This window comes from Schistocerca cancellata, chromosome 2 (assembly GCF_023864275.1).
Source record: "Schistocerca cancellata isolate TAMUIC-IGC-003103 chromosome 2, iqSchCanc2.1, whole genome shotgun sequence".
NCBI lineage: Eukaryota > Metazoa > Arthropoda > Insecta > Orthoptera > Acrididae > Schistocerca > Schistocerca cancellata.
The window spans coordinates 834,314,345-834,339,732 of NC_064627.1; the positions used below are offsets into that span (position 1 = coordinate 834,314,345).

The 25,388-nt window shown below is 38.7% G+C and overlaps 1 protein-coding gene across 6 annotated transcripts in view; it reads left to right on the plus strand.

The window, feature by feature from the left end:
• LOC126162737 (protein kinase C-binding protein 1) overlaps positions 1-25,388 on the plus strand; it is a 288,265-nt gene that overhangs the window by 257,661 nt on the left and 5,216 nt on the right. For all 6 annotated transcript variants that reach the window (XM_049919405.1, XM_049919404.1, XM_049919407.1 and 3 more), the window contains one exon: positions 19,887-20,012. In XM_049919405.1, coding sequence (XP_049775362.1) covers positions 19,887-20,012 — 126 coding nt within the window. The remainder of the gene's footprint in view (positions 1-19,886; positions 20,013-25,388) is intronic.

Here is a 25,388-nt window from a genome sequence, read left to right on the forward strand (position 1 = left end):
CCACCATGAGTAGTACTCAGTTTTCATTCTGCAGACAGACTATATCTCCCCAGCATTTTTTGTCCATTACTCTTATGTGAGTAAACAAAATAACTTCACCGAGGTCATGTTTATATGGTGGATTTATTTTCAATTTATTAAATGAGTATTAATTTGCTGTTGTTAAGTGAGCTTTTGTGTAAAATACACTCCTATAAACACAGAAGTGTATAATTTGTAAAGCTGATGCTATCAGTGACCTTTGTAGAGTTGATGGCAATGTGATTGGATTGATAAATCTAGAACCTTTGTGCTGTCTATCATTGACAGCATATTGTAAAGCCAATTGTCTTGTAGTAACTTGATGGTGAATTAGTGAATGACCAGAAGGCTACTGAACTTCTCTCAGCATTAATTCTGTTCCTGGTAAACTGTATAAGCTTCTTCCATTCAGGAATTACTGTCACTTGTAGTGTAGTCTACATTAAGTGCAGCCTCTGTCAATGACCATGCCGAGGTGGAAACACCAGTTACCAGTCGCATCAAAGTGAGTACACACCATCAGGAATGGCCAGTACTTGGATGAGTGACAATCCAAGTATGCTACACGCCATTCACAAATTTCCCTTTGCCTTTATGGCAAAGCCTTTAATCACTAGTCATTGCGCCAATGTCCCGAATTCAACTCCCGACCCGTCCACAGCATCTCGTGACTTGACAGCATGTGAGACTCTTAATGACTATCTGTCGGATGGGGTTATAAGCTTTCTGGACCCTCTGGTGCTATTCGAGAGATGAAGCTATATGCTGGCACTGGGTTTCACCTTCTCCCTTCTCTAACCACCTCCAACACAAACACAACACCACACACACACACACACACACACACACACACACACCAGTACAAGGATCTTAACAAATACACATACACACACAGCTCTCATACTTCATGAAGGAAATGTGCCTGCAGGTATGGAGGATAGGGAAAACCTTTCCAATTAGGCAGCTGACCTACACTTTGGGTTCTCCCAGCCATTTGTGCCATATGACTTTACTTTATTGGAGCTGCTTATCACACACCCACAGTATATCTTCCAAGGAGTGTGTGTATGTCTGCTGAAATGGGAGTGATCATGTTCAGATCAAGAACAGTGATCTGCTGTAATGCACTGCTTGACTTATGCTGAAATATATGAAGTTCTGTAACTTCAGTGACCTAATTCTTTTGCACTGGGAGACAAATTAAGCCTCTGGGCCTCTTCAGATGTTGGGAGCTGAGGCTGGGGTAATGCATTTGATACGCCTCACGCTTTACAGCCAGTGGTAGTGTAGACAATGAAATTGGCATTGTTGAATACAAATTGAACTTGGAACAGGCTCTACAGTGTGGTAAACAGCTGAGAGCTCTACCTGTTGAGCTTTTTACACAATAGCTCACTTAACAACTGCAAATAAGTACACATTTAATAAACTAAAAATAACTTCACTATATAAACTCAAACTCAGTGAAGTAACTTTGTCTGCTCACATAAGGGAACTGGACAGGAAATGCTACTGAGTGAGGTGGTGCAGTGGTTAGCACGCTGGACTCGCATTCGGGAGGACGGCAGTTCAAACCCACGTCTGGCCATCCTGATTTAGGTTTTCTGTGAATTTCCCTAAATAGCTTCAGGCAAATGCTGAAATGATTCCTGTGAAAGGGAACAGCCAACTTCCTTCCTTCCTCGTCCTTCCATAATCCAATGGGATCGATGAACTTGCTGTTTGATTCCCTCCGCCCAACCAACCAATGAACCAAACAGGAAATGCTGGGAAGATATAGTCTGTCCATAACTCAGAAAGTGAGCAGTGCTCATGGTGGTGAAGGTAGCCTTTCCCTGAAGAGTGCTACAGCTGCCATGCATGATGACTAAGAATCAATTTCTGTTCTAGCAGTGAAGAACAGAGCCCAAAGATTTATGTAGATTCTGTTCCTATGTATTTCTTGCCTTAATTTTATTACTAATTCATATCTGAATATTCCATGGTGTGTTAATGCATTTTGTGGAAAATACCACCCCTCCTCTCCATACCCCTGGTATCTGCACACTGCATCACTAATGATTTGTAAGGTTGCTGCAGAGGTTTGGTGTAATTTTGTGAAACACCCAGCCATTTGTGGGGCAGATAGAGTGGTGTATCACCTGCTGCCTCTTTAGTATGCAAACATATGAAGAAGGGGACATTCACATTTAATATCTGTTCTTCACTGATTTCATTTAACAACACACATTAATTGTACACCATTAAGACACTATTTTTAATAATCTCTAACTTTTCCATCCCCTGCAACATGGAAACTAGTAGCCCTGGCCAGAAAGTAATAGAACCTTTTTGGTACAAATTTTAATGTAGATTAGTTGTGTACTGGGAACTTTTTTTTCCCCTCTAGAAGCTGCAGTTTCAAGTTATTCAAGAAAAATTTTAAAAAGTGACCTTTAAGTGCCCCCCTCCCCTCCCCAATGCTCACACCTCACAGATGGGGATTTTTGTTTGTGACACTTCCCCCTACCACTGTACAAAAATTTACAGCTGCATGAATTTTTCCCCTAATATTTTTTCATTGATTGGATTAATTACCAAATTAACTATTCCTTGATGCCTCAGGATCTTATCTTCAGCATTCTTCTGTAATACAACAGTTCAAAATCTTTATTTTCTTCGTCTGTCTGTACTAGTTACCATCCATGTTTCTCTTTCATACAAGATTGCACTCCAGACAATTACATAAAGAAGGAGCTTCTTATCCACTAAATTTATATTCAGTATGAATAAATTTCTCTTTTTCAGGAAGGCTTTTCATCCTATTTCCTGTCTGCATTTTATATCCTCTATATTTCATTCATTGTCTGCTTTTAATGTCTCATTTCCTGATCTAATTTTGTCAGCATCACACAAATTAATTCAACTACATTCCCTTACTCTTATTTTCCGTTGTTGATATCCATCTTACATCATCTACTGAAAAAATGGTCATTCCATTCAACTGATCTTCCAAGACCTATGCCATCTCTGACAGAATAAAAATATTATCTGTGAACGTCGAAGTTATTATTTGTTGTGCTTTTCCACATTGCTCCTTAGTTTCCTTTACTGCTTGTCAGTGTACAGATTGTATAACACGAATGATCCAGTACCACTTCCTTGTTAACTACTGCTGCCTCCATTTCGTGTCTTTTGACTCGTATGACTGCAGTCTGGTTTCCATACAACTTACTGGTAACATTTTATTCTTTGCATTTGATCCCTGCTACCTTCCATATTCAGAGTATATTCTGATCAATATTCTCTAATACTATTTCTAGTTCTACAAATGCTATGAATTTAGATTTATGAAACCCAAATCGAATTACTCAGATCAGCCTCAGTCAGTTATACCATTCTTCCGCAGATAATTAGTGTTGATATTTTGCAGTCATGACTTATTAAGCTAATGTGGAAAAGCACAACAAATAATAACTTTGAGGTTCACAGATGATATTTTTATTCTGTCAGAGATGGCATAGGTCTTGGAAGATCAGTTGAATGGAATGACCATTTTTTCAGTAGATGATTCTCTGTGTTTGATATTATTTTGCCTCATATATCCTGAATACCAGCTGGAACAGTTTTGTCATGATTAGCCCTTCCAAGGATGTTAATAGTCAGAGGAAATGTCATCTACTCTGAGCAGATTGTTTCAACTCAGTTCTTTCAGCATTTTGTCAAATTATTCTTGCTCTATCACACCCCCAACTCAGTTTCATCCACTTCCTATTCCCTTTCCATAACACGGTCTTCTAAGTTTTTATCCTTTGTTTAGTACTGTTACATATTCTTTCCACTCTTCAGCATTCCTTGAATAGCATTGACTTGCCACCAGAGCTCTTGGAAGTTCATACAGCTATTTCTCTTTCCTCTATAGGGTTCTTGAATTTTTCCATGTGGGGCATCCATCTTCTGTATCTTCCTGTAATTCTACATCTTTCAACCTATCCATTCACTTTTCAGGTTCTCTATTCTACCTCCACAATTAAAGGCTTTAGCACCCTACCATCTGATGTTTAGGATGCCAAGTTTTGTTTTTTATAGTATCGTCCTTCTCAGTAATGTTCACCTGGAGCTCTGAATGAAGGTGTATTACACTTACAGAAAATTTACCGAGGAGGATGTCTTCATGTACAGAATTTCGAGTCCAGTCTGCTTCAGTAATTGTTCAATTACTGGAAAAGGGAATAGGTGGTCAGTATTTGCTTTCAGGAGGTTAGGTCTCAAAGCTAAGGTAGTTTCTTTCTAGTTTTATTTGCATTTGTTAGTCGTATTCTGAATTTCAGTTCCTGAAAGTAAGAGCTGGTCAACCATTCTGTCTTCTCATAATCTTAATAGTTTTCTCAAGTTAATTTTACCTTTGATACAACTGTTGCACTAACTACTCAGTAGCTGGAGGAGTCTAAATATTATTAGAGCTCTTTGAAAGAATCTTGATGCTCTTGAATAAAGGCAGATTTCTAGAACAGTATAAAAATACAAACCCAGTATGTGAGAAGTATTCACAAAACTTCCTGTTACTGTGGAAAAATCAAAATGTAGTCCTTTATTCAGAAATAAATGTCAAAAAACCTTGAAAATGTGTAAATATGTATAAGACAAGGAAATAAACACCCTAATATATTTTAATTAATTAAAGGTGTACTATATTAACCATACTATAGCATACCAGAAATTTTACTGTGAATTTATTTATGCTGAGTGACCTGTGCAGAAAGGAAAATGGAAGATAAGCGTAAATGTCCCGTCAATGATGAGGTCATTAGAGATGAAATGCAGTTTCTCATTTGGGAAAGAAATTGACCATTCTTTTTCAAAGGAACCATCCAGGAAACACTGTAAGTGATTTTGGGAAATCATGGAAAACGTAAATCTGAATGGCTGTCTTCAGAATAAAAGTCCAGTCTCTTAGTTGATAGAACCAAAAAGAGACAAATCTGCACGTTTACAAATAAACAGATTCCTTTAAATGTAAATATTTTTATACATGGATCAAAAAGAATATTTTGACAGTACACATTTAATTGTGCATGGCAAACTCTGCACTTCATCTCAGCACAGATTCAACATGTCAGTGGTATTTGATGGGAAGTAAACAGCACCAGGTATCCACGTTCACATTACACAGTTCACAAAGAATTCGAGATAGTAGTTTGTGAGTTCATTGATCTAGATGTGCTTTATGAGGTTGGTATGTGCCAAATTTAGGGGAACTTTACAGAACAGGTAGCTCTATGATAACTACGTTCTTGGATAAGAGTGGCACATTTAATGCCATTTCTAATGTCATTTATCCAGCGTCAGAAGGTTGTTGTTGTTGTGGTCTTTAGTCCAAAGACTGGTTTGATGCAGCTCTCCATGCTACTCTATCCTGTGCAAGCTTCTTCATCTGCAAGTAACTACTGCAACCCACAGATCTGAATCTGCTTAGTCTGTTCATCTCTTGGTCTCCCTCTACGATTTTTACCCTCCACACTGCCCTCCAATACTAACCTGGTGATCCCTTGATGCCTCAGAACATTTCCTACCAACCGATCCCTTCTTCTAGTTAAGTTGTGCCATAAACTCCTCCCCAATTCTATTCAGTACTTCCTCATTATTTACATGATCTACCCGTTTAATCTTCAACATTCTTTTGTAGCACCACATTTCGAAAGCTTCTATTCTCTTCTGGTCCAAACTATTTATCGTCCATGTTTCAGTTCCATACATGAGTACACTCCATAGAAATACTTTCAGAAAAGACTTCTGGACACTTAAATCTATACTTGATGTTAATGAATTTCTCTTCTTCAGAAATGCTTCCCTTTCTGTTGCCAGTTTACATTTTATATCCTCTATACTTCAAAAGGTATAATTTTGAAAAAAGGCATCTGACAAGCTTGTCATTTTCCATGATGCTTATTCCAAACAACAGAGGTGTACCAGTCCATACTTTGCCAAAGTTCTTTAAATCAGTTTATGGATATCATCACATTCTGCTCATGGAGTGATTGAATGACTTTCCTTTATCCCAGGTACCTGTATTGAGCTCCTTACTATGTCAAATGCTCTCCATTTGACTTTGGAATGGTCATGTCCTTGACAGAGCTTGATCATAATGTTCTTGCTGACCAGTGCATATCTAATAGCTTAGACTACTTAATAAATACTGATTTTAGTATGCGGTATGTGTTAAAATGCACTGGTTTCTTCATTTTGGGAAATTTAGATTGGCAAATACTGCAGAACTGGCTTGAAGATAGCAATAAATCTTTCCTGAAGAAATGTGCCCTATTTCATAGCAGAAAATCAGAAGCTAGATTATTAGTTTCCTGCCAGACTTGCCTAGCACTTGTAAAATATGACTCTCGAGTGATGAATTGGTAATGTATAGAAGCTGCATTTGCAAACATCATGTTTCAAATCTCTGTCATACTATTCTAATTTCAGTCATTTACGGAGCTCAAGATTTTTTTCATGTTTAGTGTCCTGTCCATTCCCTTCATCTCAGCGTTCTGGTGAAAGTATCTTACCCTCGTCCTGTCTGCATCATCTGTTTCAATTGATTTATTTTTTATTTATTTATTTATTTTGTAGTAAAAATTCCAAAAGCTGAAAACTTTTCCATTTAGAATAGATTAGATACACTGTTTGAACAATACAGTCGTAATGAGGAAAGCTTCATGAATGTGGAACATATCAGACAACCACAATACATTATGTATATTCCATGTGGAAAGTAGTATGCTTTGATATTGGGTTCATCCAACAGTTCTTCAGTGAATCTGTCCTCAGGGAAGTGAAACAACTTTAAAAAAATTAAAACTCATTTCCATGAACAAATAAATATAGTAGTTTAACAATGGAAAATCCAGGATGGAATGTAACAATACCAGAGAAGGAAAGTTGCTACTCACCATATAGAGGAGATGCTGAGTTGCGAGAGGCACAATAAAAAGATTCACACAATCATAGCTTTCAGCCATTAAGGCCTTTGTCAGCAGTAGACACACACACACACACACACACACACACACACACACACACACACACAAATGCAACTTGCACACACATCTGCAGTCTCAGAGAGCTGAAACTACACTGCGAGCAGTGCATGATGGGAGTGGCGAGTGGCGACTGGATGGGAGTAAGGAGGAGGCTGGAGTGGGGAGGGGGAGGGATAGTATGGTGGGAGTGGCGGACAGTGAAGTGTTGCAGTTTAGATGGAGGGCAGGAGAGAAGGTGCGGAGGGGGAAGGGGTAAGTAGCGGAAAGGAGAGAAATAAAAAGAAATTAAAAGACTGTGTGTGGCGGTGAAATGACAGCTGTGTAGTGCTGGAATGGGAACAGTGAGGGGACTGGATGGGTGTAGACAGTGACTAACGAAGGTTGAGGCCAGGAGGGTTACGGGAATGTAGGATGTACTGCAGGGAAAGTTCCCACCTGCGCAGTTCAGAAAAGCTGGTGTCACTGTCCTCACCCATCCAGCCCTCTCCGTGTTCCCATTCCAGCACTACACAGCCATCATTTCACTGCCACAACCAGTCTTTTAATTTCTTTTTATTTCTCTCCTTTCCGCTACTCACCCCTTCCCCCCTCCACACCATCTCTCCTGCCCTTCGTCCAAACTGCTACACTTCACTGTCCGCCACTCCCACGATACTATCCCTTCCCCTCCCCGCCCCAGCATCCTCCTTACCCAGTCGCCTTTCCCATCATGCACTGGTACTGCTGCTCGCAGTGTAGTTTGAGCTCTCTGGGACTGCAGACGTGTGTGCAAGTTGCGTTTGTGTGAGTGTGAGTGTGTGTGTGCGTGTGTGTATATGTGTCTACTGCTGACAAAGACCTTAATGGCCGAAAGCTATGATTGTGTGAATCTTTTTATTGTGCCTATCGCGACTCAGCATCTCTGCTATATGTTGAGTAGCAGCTTTCCTTCTTTGGTATTGTTAATATAGTAGTTATAGATAAGTAAATATACATTCACTAAGCCACATAAAATAACCACTAAGGTGAAAAGGATAGATTGCTACTTTTCACGTAGAGATAAAGGAAGCATTGAGTTGCAGACGGAGGGAAAGAAGACTGCAAGCGCGCGCACCCACCCACACACACACACACACACACACACACACACACACACACACACACACTTGTCCACTGGAGATCAGAATAACCTATTGTTGCTGAATAGGGGTGCAAACTTTCCAGTAGTTACAGGGACAACAGCCTGGATGACTGACTGATCTGGCCTTTTGGCATTAATCAGTGTGGTTTTGCTGTGTACTGTGGCATAGATAGAGGCAGGGGGGAAATTGTTGCTGTTAAATTTTACATAGACATGTATCTCTACTGTCTAATGACAATGGCATGTAGACTTAGATCAGAAATCGGTAGCTAAGGTAGAATATTCAAAATTTCTAGGTGTATGCATTGATGAGGGGTTGAACTGGAAAAAACACACTGAGGATCTGCTGAAACATTTGAGTTCAGCTACTTATGCTATTAGGGTCATTGCAAATTTTGGCGATATACATCTGAGTAAATTAGCTTACCACACCTATTTTCATTCTCTGCTTTCGTATGGCATCATATTCTGGGGTAACTCATCATTGAGCAAAAGAGTGTTCATTGCACAAAAGTGTGTAATCAGAATAATTGCTGGAGCTCATCCAATATCATCCTGCAGACACTTATTTAAAGAGCTAGAAATCTTCACTGTAGCCTCACAATATATATATATATATATATATATATATATATATATATATATATATATATATATATATATATATATATATATATATATATATTCACTTATGAAATTTGTTATTAACAATCCGAACGAATTCAAAAGTAATAGCAGTGTACATGGCTACAACACTAGGAGAAAGCATGATCTTCACTATTCAAGGTTAAATCTAACTTTGGCTCAGAAGGGGGTAAATTATGCTGCCACAAAAGTCTTTGGTCACTTACCGAATAGCATCAAAAGTCTGACAGATAGCATTTAAAAGGAAATTAAAAGAATTTCTTACTGGCAACTTCTTCTACTCATCAGATGAATTTTGGATATAGTAAGTGGGTAATTTCCCAACCTCCCCAAAAAAAGAAAGATTAAAAATAATATTGAGTGTCATGTAATATTTTGTCTAATGTAATATCTTGTATAGACACCTTTTATTAACCTGACACGTTCCACATCATTACGAAGTGTTGTATTCATGATCTGTGGAACAAGTACTAATCTAATCTAATCTTCTGGGTACAATATTTCAGAGACAGAACAGTCTCCTAGAGACTATGGAGGATGACAATAGCATTAAAGAGAGAGAGAGAGAGGCAAAGAAACTGGTTCTCTACCTGATTGTACAATGATCTCTTAAGGTATTTGAGAAGAGGAATGGATAGAGTAAAGTTGGATACAGTGTGAATTACTGAAATACAGTAGCACAGGAAGAATAGGACTTTTGTTCACACGATACAGTTTTAAAAACACATAATCGAAAAAGGTAATGTCAAAGTCGTTCTAATAATGAACAAAATACCAAGTATACTATCTGATAAAAAGTATCTGGCCACCCCTAAGTAATGTGGAATCGACCACTAGATGTCATGAGAGGTGGACCCGCCAGTATAAAAGGAGGTGGGCAGTAGTGTGTTGTCAGTAGAGAAGCACTGACAGCAGAATGCTTTGGCCAGGAGAGCTCAAGAGCCTTTGAACATAGACTAGTCACTGGATGTCACCTAAGTAACAAGTCCATCAAACTTTTCAAATCATCTAAAACTGCCTAAGTCTACTGTTGGTGATGTGATTCCGAATTGGAAATTTGAAGGAACAATCACAGCTTTATCGAGCAGATTGACCTCATATACTGATAGGCAGGGACCCTCAAGCTTTGCAGAGGGTTGTTTAAAAATCACATGAAATCAGCTGAAGTAATCATTCACAAAACATGACCAGCAGCCCATATAGCACCATGCCTATGCAAAGGGAGTGAAAAAGAAAGGGCTACAATGGTCGAGCAGCCCCTTGTAAGTCACCTTTTTCTGTGTTCAGCATTGCTTGATGTGATGTAATGTGCAACTCCACTTCACAGTGGATGACTAGAAACCCTTGATGTTGAGTCATGAATCACAATACACCCTGTAGCATTCTGATGGAGGGGTTTGGGGTTGGCGAATGTGTGGAGAACTGTACGTGTCATCGTGTGTTGTGCCAACAGTGAAGTACGGAGGAGATGGTGTTACAGAACAGGGGTGTTTTTCATGGTTAGGTGTGGTCCCCGCATTGGGCTTAAGAAAATGCAAAAGAATATGAACACATTTTACAGCATTGTGTACTGCATACCTTCCATAGCTCAGTGTTCAGCACTTCTGGCTACTATGCTGAGAACCCGAGTTCAGCACCCAGTACTGTCAGAGGTTTCCTTGATGGGAGGACTGGAAAGGGATTCACTCAGTCTTATGAGGCCACTTGAGGATTTACTCGATCGAGAAGTAGTGGCTCCGAGGTCAAGAAAGTCGACAGCAACCAGGAGTGCTATGTGCTGACCCCGTGCCAGTCCGTACCACATCCAAATGATTCCTTTGGTAGAAGATGGAAGTGCGTATGATGAGATATAAGAAATTTTTCAGTTGAGGGGGGGACTGATACGTCATTATAATGGGGGACTTGAGTTCAGTAGTTGGGTAAGGAAGAGGGGGCAAAAAGGAGAACATTGTCTGAGGAAAGCAGTGAAAGGGGAAGCTATCTGGTAGAATTTTGCTCAGAGCAAAATTCAGTCATTATAAAGACTTAGATTAAGAATCACAAAAGAAGACATGGGAGAGACCCAGACCCAGTGAGAGGTTTAAGATAGATTATATAATGGTACAAGAGAGATTTTAGAACCACATTTTAAACTGTAAAAACGTTTCCTGGACCAGATGCATATTGTGACAATAATTTATTAATTATGAAATGCAGGAAGATAGGAATTTAAGGAGGTCGGATCTGGTTAAGCTGAAACTGCCAGAAGATATTGAGAGATTCATAGTGATTATTAGGCAGTGACTGAATGAAATAGCTGAAGTGAAATAGTTAAGGCATTAAAAAGAAAATGCCCATTAGAAATCCTTGAATAACATTCCACAACAGATTTCAATCACAATGTAAAAGACACTGATTATATAGGTGATAACATAGTATTTATTCAGACATATCAACACTCATATTTACAATAGAAGAAGTATTGATTATACTCACTCACTGAAATGTTACGTGATAAAAAAGCACATTTACAGAAATGTTGCAAAAGCTTTGGGTCACTGTCATTCTTCCAAGCTAGTAACATACATACACACATATAGTCACAGCACCGCAGTTCAGCTGGAATGACAGGCTTTGTTAGGGTGAGAGGAAGAAGGGTGCTATTGGTGGATGAAAGGTTTTATATTGGTGAAGGAGATATGGAGTCCTAGGAGATATGGAATTTAACATACAATGAGAGAGAATTGTGTGCTTTAGAGGACTATAAAGGACAGGATTTTTCTGTTTATTTTTTTTTATTATTTTTACAAAGAAATTTGCCAAACATCCTTGCAGAATGTGAAGTTATTTTATTTTATTTTTGCTACCAGTTTCGGCAGCTCAGTATGCCATCTTCAGACCTCATATGCGCCTCCCAAAAATTATTGATATTGACGTACTGGGGCCATCTGTTTCTTGATACTATTCTCAAGTGCTTCCTTCGAAGACTTATTGGACTTGAAGACTTGAAGTTGCAGTCAAGTTTTCAAAGGAAGCACTTGAGAATTCATGGCATCTAGAAACAGATGGCCCCAGTATGCCAATATCGATAATTTTTAGAGGTGCATAGGGGGCCTGAAGATGGCAAATTGAATACCAAAACTGGTAGTGAAAATAAAATAAAATAACTTCTCAATTTGCATGGCCGTTTGACGAATTTCTTTGTTAAATATTTGACCAGCCACTGTCCCACGTCCACATTGGGTCAACAGAGAATAAATAAAAGATGTCAAGGGTGTGGAGGAATGAGGATAATGTGTCTTGGCCCTACATCCAGATTACGAAAATATCATAAATGAAATTGAACTAAGCAAGCAGTTTAATGCATTTAGTGGCAGCAATAATTCTTGTATGTGGTCCACAAAACACAGTGGTACTGAATGCGACATGCAGATGCCTACAGTGTTTTTTATGAGCCTGTATATCTTCCTCTTGAAGGGAAAAAGGCAACCTCTCATCTAATTGCATAACTGATATATAATGTGGCTGCTTTCACATGTGGGTAGCCTTTTATTGGGCGGAAAATGCCTGTGACTGGACAGTGTTAGGAGATGGTCGGTGGCTGTATGGGACAGATCTTGCACCTGGTCTGACCTCATGGGAATTACCCACAGAGTGCAGGATTAAGAGCAGGATTTTAAGAGGCAGAACACTACGTTGGTGGATGTGGGTAGGATTTTAGGTTGTATATCCCTCATCTCAGTGCATGGCAAGATGCAGCCCTGGTGGAGGACGTGACTGAACATTTCATGGCTGTTGTGATACTGGGTGATCAAAGGAGTGCTAGTCAGTGGTTGGTTGTCAGGTTTACTGGTGTCAGAGGAGCAGATGGCATGGGAGATTTGTTTATGGATGAGCTGGGTAGGATATTGTCTTGTCAGTAAAGGCTCTGATAAGGTTATCAGTATGTTTCAATAACTCCTGCTTTCCACTGCAGATGATGCGTCCATAGATGACAATGCTGTAAAGAAGAGACTTTTTGCCATGGAATGGGTGATAGCTCTCAAAGTGGAAGATTCCTCCAGGTGGCCCGTAAATAAGTTGGCATAAGATGGTGCCATGCAAGTACCCTTGACAACACCACAGATCTGTTTGTAGATCTGACCTTTTAGAGTGAAATAATTGTGGACCAGGGTGTGGCTGGCTAGGAGGATTAGGAAAGAGGTGGTTCGTTTGGTACAGGGAGGACATTGGGAAAGGTAATGGTCCATGGCCAAAAGGCCATTGGCATGCAGGATATTGGTCTACAAAGACATTGCATCCAAAATGACTAAGATGGAGTCTGTTAGTAACAGGATAGGAAGTATTGAGAGGGAAAGACGGAAGTGAATAGTGTCTTGAATGTAGAATGGGAGGTTACAGACAATAGTGTGGACGTGTTGGTCAACAAGTCAGAGTTTGTTCTGTGGGAGCATTGTACCCAGCCACTATGGGAGGGCCAGTAGGCAGATGTGTGTGGTTGGGTTTGTGGAGAGGAGAGTAGGTAAAAGGTAGAAGTGCATGGGGTTACAAGTGCGAGGAGTCAGGTACAGGTTTTGGATTGGACCTAAATCCTTGGGAAACTGCTTAAGGTCATATTGGACTTCTGGGATGGGATCATGGCAGTAGGGTTAGTATGCAGAGGTGTGGTAAAGTTGGCAAAGACACTCAGCCATGTAAACATTATCATTCATGATCACTGTGGTGGAGCCTTTGTCTGTGGGAACAATGATAAGGTCTGGATTGTTTTTTAGAGTGTGGATAGTAGTGTGTTTCATAGCAGTGATAGTGGGCTCACCAGGAAGGGATTTAGGAAAGGAAGGTGAGGGCATGTTGGAAGTGAGGAATTTATGGAAGATTACCAGGGATGACTGCATGGAAGGAGAGGAGGATCACAGTTGGAGGGAGGTTAGAATTGTTATAAACAAGGTTGTAAATGGGGTTTAGGTTGGCTGTTATCAGTGGGGTGTGTGGTGTGGAAATATTCCCACTGCAAGGAATGAGTAAAAGAAAGAATGTCCTATACAAGGCCGGCATGTTTGCAGTTAGAGGCCTCTAGAAACAGCAGGGGTCAAAGTTTTGGCAGAAAAATTGACGACAGTGTTTCAGGATGGATGTTCAGGAGTTGCATGTTTCTTGGGGGGTGGAGGAAGTTTTTGGGGATTTGGAAGGCAGAGTAAGTCAGCAAGGCATGGTCATGGAGCTGTATGGGTTTGACGGGGTGTTTGGTTCAGACTAGTAGGCTTTCTCTTGGGTATAGGAAGTCTCATATGGGCATAAGATGGGAGTAGCTGGGGCAGGTTTCTCAGTTGGTGATGGGAATTTTATTCCAACTGTTGAAGGCCAAATGTTCCTTTTACAGTGATGACACTCAGGAAGGAGGTGACAGTAAAAGGATGTTGCCAAAGGTGTAGAGGCTGTCAAGTAGTATTTGAGTTTGGGTTGTATGATTATGAAGGACCAGAAAAAGATTAAGGTTCTTGCAGTAAGATGGGTGACAGCCTGAATGCCAAGTTTAATGGTAAGCCCATTAGGCAGGATACCATGTGCCAGAGAAGATTTTGGAAAGAGGATGTGTGACTGGAGTTTTGCAAGGGCAAAGCAGAGTTTTCAGAACATGCGGACATTGAATGAGCAGGGATCCGCGTTTGGGTGGTTGGGAGACAAAAGGAGTGATTCAAAATTTGTTAAAAAAGATTTAAGATAAAGAGATGAAAACTTCTTGTTGAAATGTTTTTAACATATATGTTGGAAGTTGAGAAGATGTTTTAAAGAAGTAGGAAATTTAGTTACCTGTGTACGGAATGAGGTGGTGGCTTTGGAGTCGGCAGGACACAAGAAATGGTATTGTATAAACTTAGTGTCTTCTTCTGTATGTTACATTCTCAGAACCTCTGGCCAAACACCCCACAGAACCCGAGTAAACCCATAAAACCATTGTCAATATATCTGCTGTGAATCTTAATTACACAAGTTTTCTTTCCAAATGCCTCACCTCCAGCTGCACCTCCAGATCCAGTCATGCTATTATTTTGCACTAGTCAAATATCTACTCTCCATCACCTGTTCCCCATACAGTGGTGCCACAGTTTCACTATTATCATTTCTGACCTCAACCAACTGAAAACGGACATTTAACCTTGAGTCTTCCAATCAGTACCCCAGTCCAACAGTGATACTACCTCTTTCTGCACTTATCCAACCACGTCCTCACTGTGGCTACCATCCAGGAATTTCTCACCTCCAATTTTTTCTCATCTCCTTTCTTCAGACTCTGCTCAATAACACTAACATTTTATAGAGGAAAGAGCATCTGCCCACAGTCTTAAAACATCCTGACATGACCTGTTTCTCCGCTGGTAGCTTCCAGCAGTATGATAATTCTTTGCATTGAGCAGGTCTTTGTAATGTGGATTCATTGCTTACTTTTTCTCGTAGCTGTTACACTCAGTACTCATCAGCATTTCACCTCTATGGTGGACTCATACAAACCTTCTTCTTTCTTGACACATTAGGCCAAGTAGTCAATTGCAATCTTCTGCTTCTGCTGATAGTACTTATCTATCCAGATAGAACCTACTAATTATCACCAGTACCTCTACTTTAATAGCTGACATCTTTTCCACACCAAGAAGACTTTCTCATAGCCATCAATGGATGACTCAATTGCAGTGATGAGTACTTCCTTGCCACTTAAGGTCTTGCTAAGTCCTTCATCCATCGAACCTATTCCACCAACAGATCTCCCATGCTGTACCTCCATATTCTATAAAACTTCAACCACACCCATTAACCAGCCGAAAAAAAGTAACCCCCTATTACCAAAAATCACCATGACTGGGGCAGCTTAACCACGTCCTCCTCTGGGCTTAAGCTATCTTTCATTGTATACTGAAATTGGAAACATCCTCGCCCAAATATCTTCCTATATTTCCAGGAGCCATATTTCTTCTTCCATCCAATGTATAAAATATCCTAGTCTGTCTTTCACCATACCCACCCTCAGCCCTGTGCCATTTGGGTCATATCTGTGTGAAAGTTCCAGATGAATGACCTGTACCATACCAATTCCCAGCAACATTATATCCCAGTCACATCACAGACATATTCTACCTCATAAGAATGAGGTTGACTTGCTACAACAAGTATGTTCTGTAGCAATTCTGAGTCAATTCCTGCACAGACTTTTATGAGGGCTTAATCACATACCTGCTGTTCTCCCACATGAATGGCTGCTGTCAAGCTATGGTCAAGAGAAGCAACTGTTGTAATATGTGAATATGCCCCCGTGCTCTCCAAACAGCAGCTCAACTTCCCTGAATTGCATAGATTGGAATTCTCCGTACGATGTATCTTCAACACCATAATTCTCATGGCATCTGTCTTCATTATCTTTTGTGTGTCCCACACCCATCTCCATCTCCACATCTGTTAAAATTCTTCTCTCTCTCTCTCTCTCTCTCTTTCTCTTTTGTATACTTCCCATCAACCAACAGTTACCCATTACTTCGGACTAGTTTGTTCCAGCCATCTACAGAGTGGCCCAAAAAATTTATACACTGTTAGTTGTTCATTACTTCAAAACTGACTGACAAGAAGGTCTCATTTTTGGTAGAAGTATAGCTTAAAGTTTAATTTGTTAAAATCAGTCTAGTGTTCGAAGTGGTTACTATTAACATCCATATGTGGGTGATGCCACTGAGATGTTGCATGAACAACTGACTGCAACATGTCCATTTGAACATTTGTACAGTTACGTTCAATCTATTCTTGAAGTTCACGTAGTATGCTTGGTTTTTGTCAGTACTATGAAGTGTTGATGGGAAGGATGAAGCTATTAAGTCTCTAACTAAGGTCACTGGTCACTGGGTGTGTTTGGTTGTCTTAAATGATTATTTTAAACTTTGCAGCAGTACCTCTGTGCCAGTTAAAGAATAGGCAGGTTTCTAAATTCCATCTCCATTTTAATATAATTTTTTTTTTATAAAAAGTGGCATGCTCTTCGTTTATTGAACACTTTTTTATACCTCTAAAAGTAAATCAGCATGAAGCACACAGTTCCATGGAAATGTCTGTTTGTGAACTATATTTCTCATACTGATGTACCCAGTTAAGGTTTACTTTTGAAAGTAATACTTAAGTAACTGAACATTGTTTAGGTGCTTTTCACTTAAGCAAATTATCTAACAAAAAATATTAGAAGTTCATTGAAAAATTAGTTCCTCAAATATTTCTTAGATTCAGGCAGAAGATTGTAAGTGATCTGGGCCAACCATAATTAAACTCAGAACTGTGGACCTGGTGGTAAGGCATATGGTAAATTTAAGTCATGGCATATTTATAAATAACACCATAATTAAATTTTTTTATATAAAAGTCAGTGGGAAACAGTTGTTGTAGGAATACACAAAATTTAATCAGCAAAGGCAACACTCAGCATACAACAGAGGAAATGAGTGGTGCATATGCACTTGAACATAGTAGCTTAGTTTATGAAACTATTTTGTATGGCATGTGCACTTATGTTTATCCTGGTGACTTCCTGCATAAGACTGTCAGTGTGTGTGTGCGTGTGTGTGTGTGTGTGTGTGTGTTTGTTTGTTTGTTTGTAAATGGTACAGTAATATTTTTGTCATATTTGAATGTGCTGTGTAAAGTGACAGCCAAACATGACCTTGTTATACTTTGTGTAATTTTATTAGCTCAATCCTTGGCAATGAGCAAACTTTCCTGTATATGAAACAAATTATTAATGATTCAGATGGTAAAAATTCTTTGTTTTTTAACCATACTAATCAAATTATACTATGTTGATTACTCAAAGAAACCAGTGTTTGAACTCTGATAACTGGTACATCTTTAAAGAGAACAACTTTTTTTTACAGAAAATTCATTATCCACTTCTCTCTTAACTTGGTTACTCCCGTATAAATACTAAAAATGAAGCATAGTCTGGCTTCCTGTAAAACAGCGCACATAAAATTGCTGTGCTAACACATGTACCTTAATTAGAAGCCATAGTTACACATACATAGAGAAGTTTTATGGTGAGCAAAGAAGAAAAGTATATTTTTCACATAATTAAAAAAAAGAAATGGTTTAATTATAACATAATTTGTTGATTATTTTTTGTTGTTATTTGCTTGTAGCACATCCAGAGTGTGTGAAGGCTTGCAGTAGTGTGAGATGAAGGGTATAATAATGTTCACAGTGAACAACAGTATATTTTACGGGGCAGTATTTTATAATTATTTTGCTTAGAGAGAGAGGTGTGTGTGTGTGTGTGTGTGTGTGTGTGTGTGTGTGTGTGTGTGTACACACATTTGGATGATACATTACGCCAAGAGGAAGAGCTTGATACATGAGAACAGTGACTCATGAGATGATCGTGATGACATACTAATTTGAGTCAACACTCACAGAACATTGGGGGATATTGTTAAACATTTACTAACTACTTACACTTTTGTGGATACCATGTACCAGATGTATGTGTATAATTGATGAGTTAAATATTATAACCACCTCTCGTTTGTGGCAACCTGTATACCTATAGCGAGTGTAGCAAAAATTATGTAATATCTAAGTTGATAGCATACACCACTGATACAGAAAACTTATGTGGTCAGCTTTATATATAAGAGAATGAAGGAAGATGGAGATACAAAGGATTTATTCTAATGACCCTCCAATGGCAATGAGTTTTATCAGGTTCATTGAATACTAATTTCCTGCATCATTAATATGTATTGGAAGTTGAAAAACGATACTGAAAGTATTAGTATACCAGTAAACATTTTATGCCCTTGTAGTATTCAAGAACATGTATGTTGAAGGCTGGCCATCTAGAAAGGAGTATAGGCAGCAAATTCTATTCCTACTGCCTACAGATTGCAGTGTGGAGGCAAACACACATTTCAGAGCATACTGTTCATTACGCATTATTGCAAATAGAGCTCTGCAGCAGACAAACTTGACCAACGAGTTCCATTTAGATTGAGAGCAAGGTTGCTGTGATCAAGTTGAGGAATAAAGGCTTTCTTTTGCACCACATGGAGGGTTGTGACAAGAACTGTCATTTTTCTAGAAGACCAGCGCTGGAGATATAAAAGACAGTATTGGATCATATGGGGCCCAAGCATCTAAGGTTCACAGGGAGCCTTTATGTTTTGCAGAAACACTCCCCCTCTCCTTTCCACAAAGGCTGTAGACTCAGTTGGTATTATTTTTTATCACCGAAAGAGTGGGTTCTTCCCATTGGACTTGGAATCTTCCTGTTGCCCACGCCAGAAGTGCAGAATGTGACATGGCAGCCACGATGATGTGTTCTAATTGCTCTTCCCAGATTTGGTGAATATTAAACCTTTTAACAAATTATCCATGAATCAGATTCACACAATTAATAAGCACATGCAACAAGGAGCTGAAACCATATTTATGCAAAATATTGATGGTCGTGTTGTATACTTGCATGATATTGACAGCTATTATAATTTTTTATCCCAAGCATAGTGTTAAATCCAAAAAATGTGTAAAATATCGGCTGCACAAAACTGTGGGTCAGAGTGGATAAGTTAGATACATTTGGCACATCATGAAGAACCAGTTGAGTTGTTCTGAAATATTTCTTCACAATCTACAGGTAATGTCTGGTTAAATATATCCCTGATCACTGACCAAGCCTTCCAGAATATTCACCATATCACTCTGGAGCAATTTTGCGTGTCAAAGGTGGACAAAGTTACTCTTATGTAGACAGAAAAAATCTGTGGTCATGTCTACCTTCCTAGGTAGTTATTATTGTGACAGCTCTAACTTTTGGGTGCGTTTTTGTGCCTTAAAACAAAACAAACAAAATCTCTATCTCATTGTAGAATTTATCTTTTTTGTTCATGTCCCCAATGTACTAGCAACCATTCTTTCTGTTGAACTTCTGTGCAGTTAATAACACCATTGAAAGCACTCGTGCATGCATATTCTTCCATATACATATTTATTGTGTATGCTCCTTTACTTGGTCATACACTGCACAAAGCCAAAGAATATCCTCCAAACTTGAAATTTTATAATTGGAATATTTAAATTTACAGAAGTCAGCTCATCTCCTTGTTCCCAGTGTACCTTTGCCAACAATAAGCAGACAACCAGGAGTGCGCTATGCATCATATACTACTGTCAACAGCCGCTCCCCTACAATTCTGGGAACTGCTGTTCAGGTATTGTATGAACAAAGATTATTTTTACCATACTTGTACTCTTAAGTTACCTTAGATAACTGAATTCACTTTGGTTTGCACATGCCACTTTCCTTGAAATATTAATTCAGTGAAACTTTCATAATTTTCAATCTATGTAAGATAAATGATAAAGCAAAATTATTCTGAAAATCAATTGTGCAACAACATTGGAAGTCCATTTGCAACCTAATTGTACTCCCTTTGCTGTACGATTTTTCATATCTGAATGACAATCTAAAACCACAATACTCGTGACAACAGTTTAGCCCACTGTCATATCTATTAATGTCAAGTATAGTGCATTGGTGGGATCAAATATTTGTACAAGACACCTGTCAGCATGGAACTAAAATATTGTATGTGATACTTCTTGTATTGCAGTTTCTAATGTGCGTAGAGCAACATATTTCTAGTAATTTTGTATTTATATTATCAAAAGGTCAGCAGGAACAGTCATGAGATCTTTCTCATTAAATTAATGGGTTTATACTGTACTTGTACTGCTTAAGCTCCCTAAATTGTACTGCAGTGTGTTGACATAATTCTGATCTCTTGTGTTGGGACCGATGACCTAGTATTTTGGTCCCCCTCCTTCCCCCCTCTTTTAAACCAACCAACCAACCTTGTGTTGGACAATTACGCACTTTTCAATGGAGTAAAACAAGGGAAAATATTTGTAACATACTGGACTTTTTAAACTGTGTTTTTGGGAGCTGTTGTCACAGTTTTTCTATGTTACTATTCTGGCTCTAGTTTATTGTGGTTAAAATGCATTTAACCCTGTCTGAAAAGCAAGAAAGTTCTTAATTGTGTTCAACATTTCACTCTTTGTGAAGTATTCCCATTAAAACAAGAAAATAGTTAATTTGAAAATATTCTTGTTTGTGTTTGTGGTTTTTGATATTTCATAGTTACATATATTGATTGTCTCAAGACCCGTCTTCAGATCTACATTTGATTGTGGATTATTGTTGGATGTTTAGATGTTTATTTAGTGGCCTTTTGGCATATTTACCATGTTGTTGGCTTTATCAATTGAAGTTACTTCTGTTCTGCACACCAAATTCCTTTTGATCCACAGTTCTGGGTAATTTTTATCATCATTGCAATACCATCACATACCATCTCACCTCATGACGTTCTGAGTGCTCCATTTTTTTGTCAGGCAGTGTAGTTAGGACATATTTATTGGAAGCGGAAATTTCTGTGAGTGGACAATAGATAGCTGTCTAGTCCAAGTGGACAATAGATAGATGTCTAGTCCATGTATCTGAAATGGTTTGTATCCCTCTAGTAACCCTTGTAAAGATGCTATTTGTCTCATGCGTTCAAAATACTGAGTGCAAGAGACACATTTTTTATGTACTGTTCAACTTTCCAATTTCTGTTTTTGAACAAGTTTGGTTCTGCAGTGCAGCAGATAATTGCACACCTCCCTACATGTCCCCCAAGTACTGCTTCATGTGCTTGTCATAGGACATCACCACACAAGCACACTGGGCAGCAATTCACTGGCTTCTGTCACGTGTGCTCAGTTGCGTGTGTCACAATCATTGACTCTGTGCATTGTTGTGTGCAGTGTATGCTTCCATTGCTCTTCACTCACTCTCACTTGTTGCAGTGCACATGCCTACCTTGTTAGACTATGCATCTCAAGACTGAATGGTAAGTGATTCTTCAGAAAGACACATCTTGAAGGTAGCAGCAGAAGTACATTACTCCATATATTACAATATATTAAGCTCTATATTTGCTCCTCCGTCATGTGATAATTGTTTCTGGCTCTTTTCAGTTGATGGGATGCTTATGCAATGATAGGATGCTTATGCAATGGGTGTTTCATTGCATCTACTTCCTGCAAAAGCACACAGCTCAAGAGGGCAGTCAATAAGCCAAAAATTGATTATTTTAGGACACTCCTCAGAGACATTCACTGGAGTGATGTTTACAGTTCTCATGGCATGAATGAAAAAATAAAACACTTTTGCTAATAAAATGCTTACCTTATTTGAACATTGTTTTCCCCCAAAACTAACCAAGGTTAGAGCAAAGTCTACAAGGAAGCCATGGATTACTCAAGGAATGGAGGTATCTTGTAAAACAAAAAGAAAACTGTATCTGTCAATCCGAAACAGTTCTGATGTTGATGCTATAGCACATTACAATAAATACTGCATAATATTAAAGACTGTAACATGGACATCAAAGCAAATATATTACAAAGAAAAGATAGTCATATCAGATAGCAAAATAAAGACAATACGGGATATAGCGAAGGAGGAGACCGATAGAACCAGACATGGAGAGGGACAGATAGCATTAAAAGTAAATGATACATTGGTGACAGATGTGTATAGTGTTGCAGGACTTTATAACAAACATTTTATTACTGTTACTGAAAAGATGGGGTTGTCAGGTTCTGTAGATGCTGCTATGGAATACCCTGACCAGACATTTCAAGTAATTTCCATAATATGAATTTGACCCTCATTACCCCTGCAGAAGTAATGTCCATCATAAAATCTTTAAAATCAAAAACATCTAGTGGGTATGATGAAATATCAAATGGCTCTGAGCTCTGTGCTATGTGACTTAACATCTGAGGTCATCAGTCCCCTAGACTTAGAACTACTTACAACTAACTAACCTAAGGACATCACACACATCCACACCCGAGGCAGGATTCAAACCTGGGACCGCAGCAGCAGCGTGGTTCCAGACTGAAGCGCCTAGAACCGCGCGGCCACAATGGCCGGCAATGAAATATCAACAAAGTTAATTAAAGAATGTGATTCTGACTTAAGTAGCTATCTGTGTAACCAGTCGTTTAGCAGTGGAATATTTCTTGAATGGTTGAAATATGCTGAAGTTAAGCCACTGTTTAAGAAGGGAGATAAAGAAACAGCTTCAAATTTTTGTCCAATTTCACTTTTGCCAGCATTCTCAAACATTTTAAAAAAGGTAATGTACAATTAGCTTCATAACCATCTTGTCACAAATAACATACTGTCAAAGTCGCAGTTCGGCTTTCTAAAGGGTTCTGATATTGAGAAGGCTATCTATACCCACGAGTATATGACTAACATACGATGACAAGCAGACAGAAGAAGTGGACAGTGTTAAATTCTTGGGATTACAGCTTGATAATAAATTCAACTGGGAGGAGCACACCACAGAACTGCTGAAGCGTCTTAAACAAATCTCTATTTGCAATGCGAATTGTGTCAGACATAGGGGATATAAAAATGAAAAAGCTGGCATACTATGCTTACTTTCATTCCATAATGTCATATGGGATTATTTTTTTTGGTAATTCAGCAAGCCAAGCTAAAGTTTTCCGGGCACAAAACATGCAATAATAGTTATATGTGGTGTGAACTCAAGAACATCCTGTAGAAGCCTGTTTAGGGAACTAGGGATACTAAGTACTGCTTCCCAATATATTTATTCCTTAATGAAATTTGTCATTAAAAATATATCACTTTTTCAAACCAACAGTTCAAACCACAGAATAAATACTAGAAATAAGAATAATCTTCACAAGGATTTAAAGTCACTTAGTCTTGTACAAAAAGGTGTGCATTATTCAGGAACACACATTTTCAGTAACTTGCCAGCAGCCATAAAAAGCTTAACACTGTGTGTTACCTTATAAATAAAAAAACTTTTTTAATTTTAAATTCGGTGCATTAATTCGATCTTATGAAATGAGTGTTTGTAAAATGATTCTTTCATATAGCGTTCATGAAAAAAATTGACGATCATTCCACTTGGGACCTGTGGAAGGTACATTAGCTTATTTGTTACAGTTGTAAATATTTGTCATGTATTATTATTTTTCTGACATGTTGTACACCCCGGAGGACCTCCTCACTACGGATCAGTTGGAATGAAAGTAAATCTAATCTAAACTAAACACACCCCACTGTGAAACTGCTGTCATTGCATCATAAGATAAAGGGTTTTTCATAGTTAACATATGCAAGAAGAGGATTAGACCTTAGCAGCACAGACAGTACGCCAAAGCCTCTTCACATTCCACAGTTCAGTGGAAGCGGGCACCATTTTTTTGCAATTGTGTGATGGGCCTTGTTTTTGCATACCGTATTTACTCGAATCAAAGCCGCACTTTTTTTCCAGTTTTTGCAATCCAAAAAACCGCCTGCGGCTTAGAATCGAGTGCAAAGTAAGCGGAAGTTCTGAAAAATGTTGGTAGGTGCCGCCACAACTAACTTCTGACGTCGAATATATGTAGCGCCACACAGGCATGCTTTGCAGGCACAGAGATAAATACTGGCGCCAAAATCTCTGCGTCAGTAAATAAATTTTAAAAAAAGGTGGAAGACGAGCTTTTTTCTCCGCCCCGAGTTTCGACCACTGCATTTTCATACATTATCCAACGAAGTAAATACAAATTCCGTATTGTTCATCTTCGAATGTAGCAGCATTTCAATGTACTACGAAAATCCGAATGGCAAGACTGTTTGGGATGTTTGTCAATATGGCTCTACATTCTGAATTTTTTCCTACCTGTGAGAAGACGCAGTTGTTAGTAGGAACTTTTATGAATTGTGAATCACATGCAGTATTCTCTTCACCATAAGGATAATACGAATATAAACATTTTGCCATGTATTCTTTCGTTTTTGCTGATATCTCATTTAAATGCTGTCTGCCTAATAAACTACGAAACTAGAGTGAGACAACAGCAAACGCGGAACAATATACGTATCATGTCATGTTTATATTCGTATTATTCTTATGCCTAATAGTGATACAGTCAGAAATGAAGCACGGCAATTGACTATATTTTTAAATCTAAGATGACTCTAATTTCTGTGCAGAATGTAATGTACTAAAGAGGCGTCTGCAAAGATTTTCAAACGGAGAAAAATTTTCGCCAAACTCTCGTTCAGAACATCTTCTATCATACACTGTCTATTGTTTGGTTCTTGTTGATCATTATCAAAGAAAGCGGCAGTGTAAGTAACAACAAATAGCAGTCTCTTGCCTTTTTTTTTTTTTTTTTTTTTTTTTTTTTTAATTGTAAGCGCGCTAGCGCGCACAAAAGCAAGCCATGCCGCGAGCGGCAACAGGTCGTAAATGCTCATTATTAGAATGCGACAAACAATGCATGACACAGTGCAATAATCCATTTTCAGCTTAGAGTGAAGTAAACGTCTATAACAAAGAGAACGACAGATCAAAGAAAAATAAGCAGTCAATTCAAACCAGATGAAGCACATGAAAAAGGAAGGGTACCCGTATAAATACGGACAGAGCGCCTGAAGCATAGCAATGGCTACCTGGTAAAGCTTAACTGCTAAGCTCACAACTCGAACCAAACTACTATAT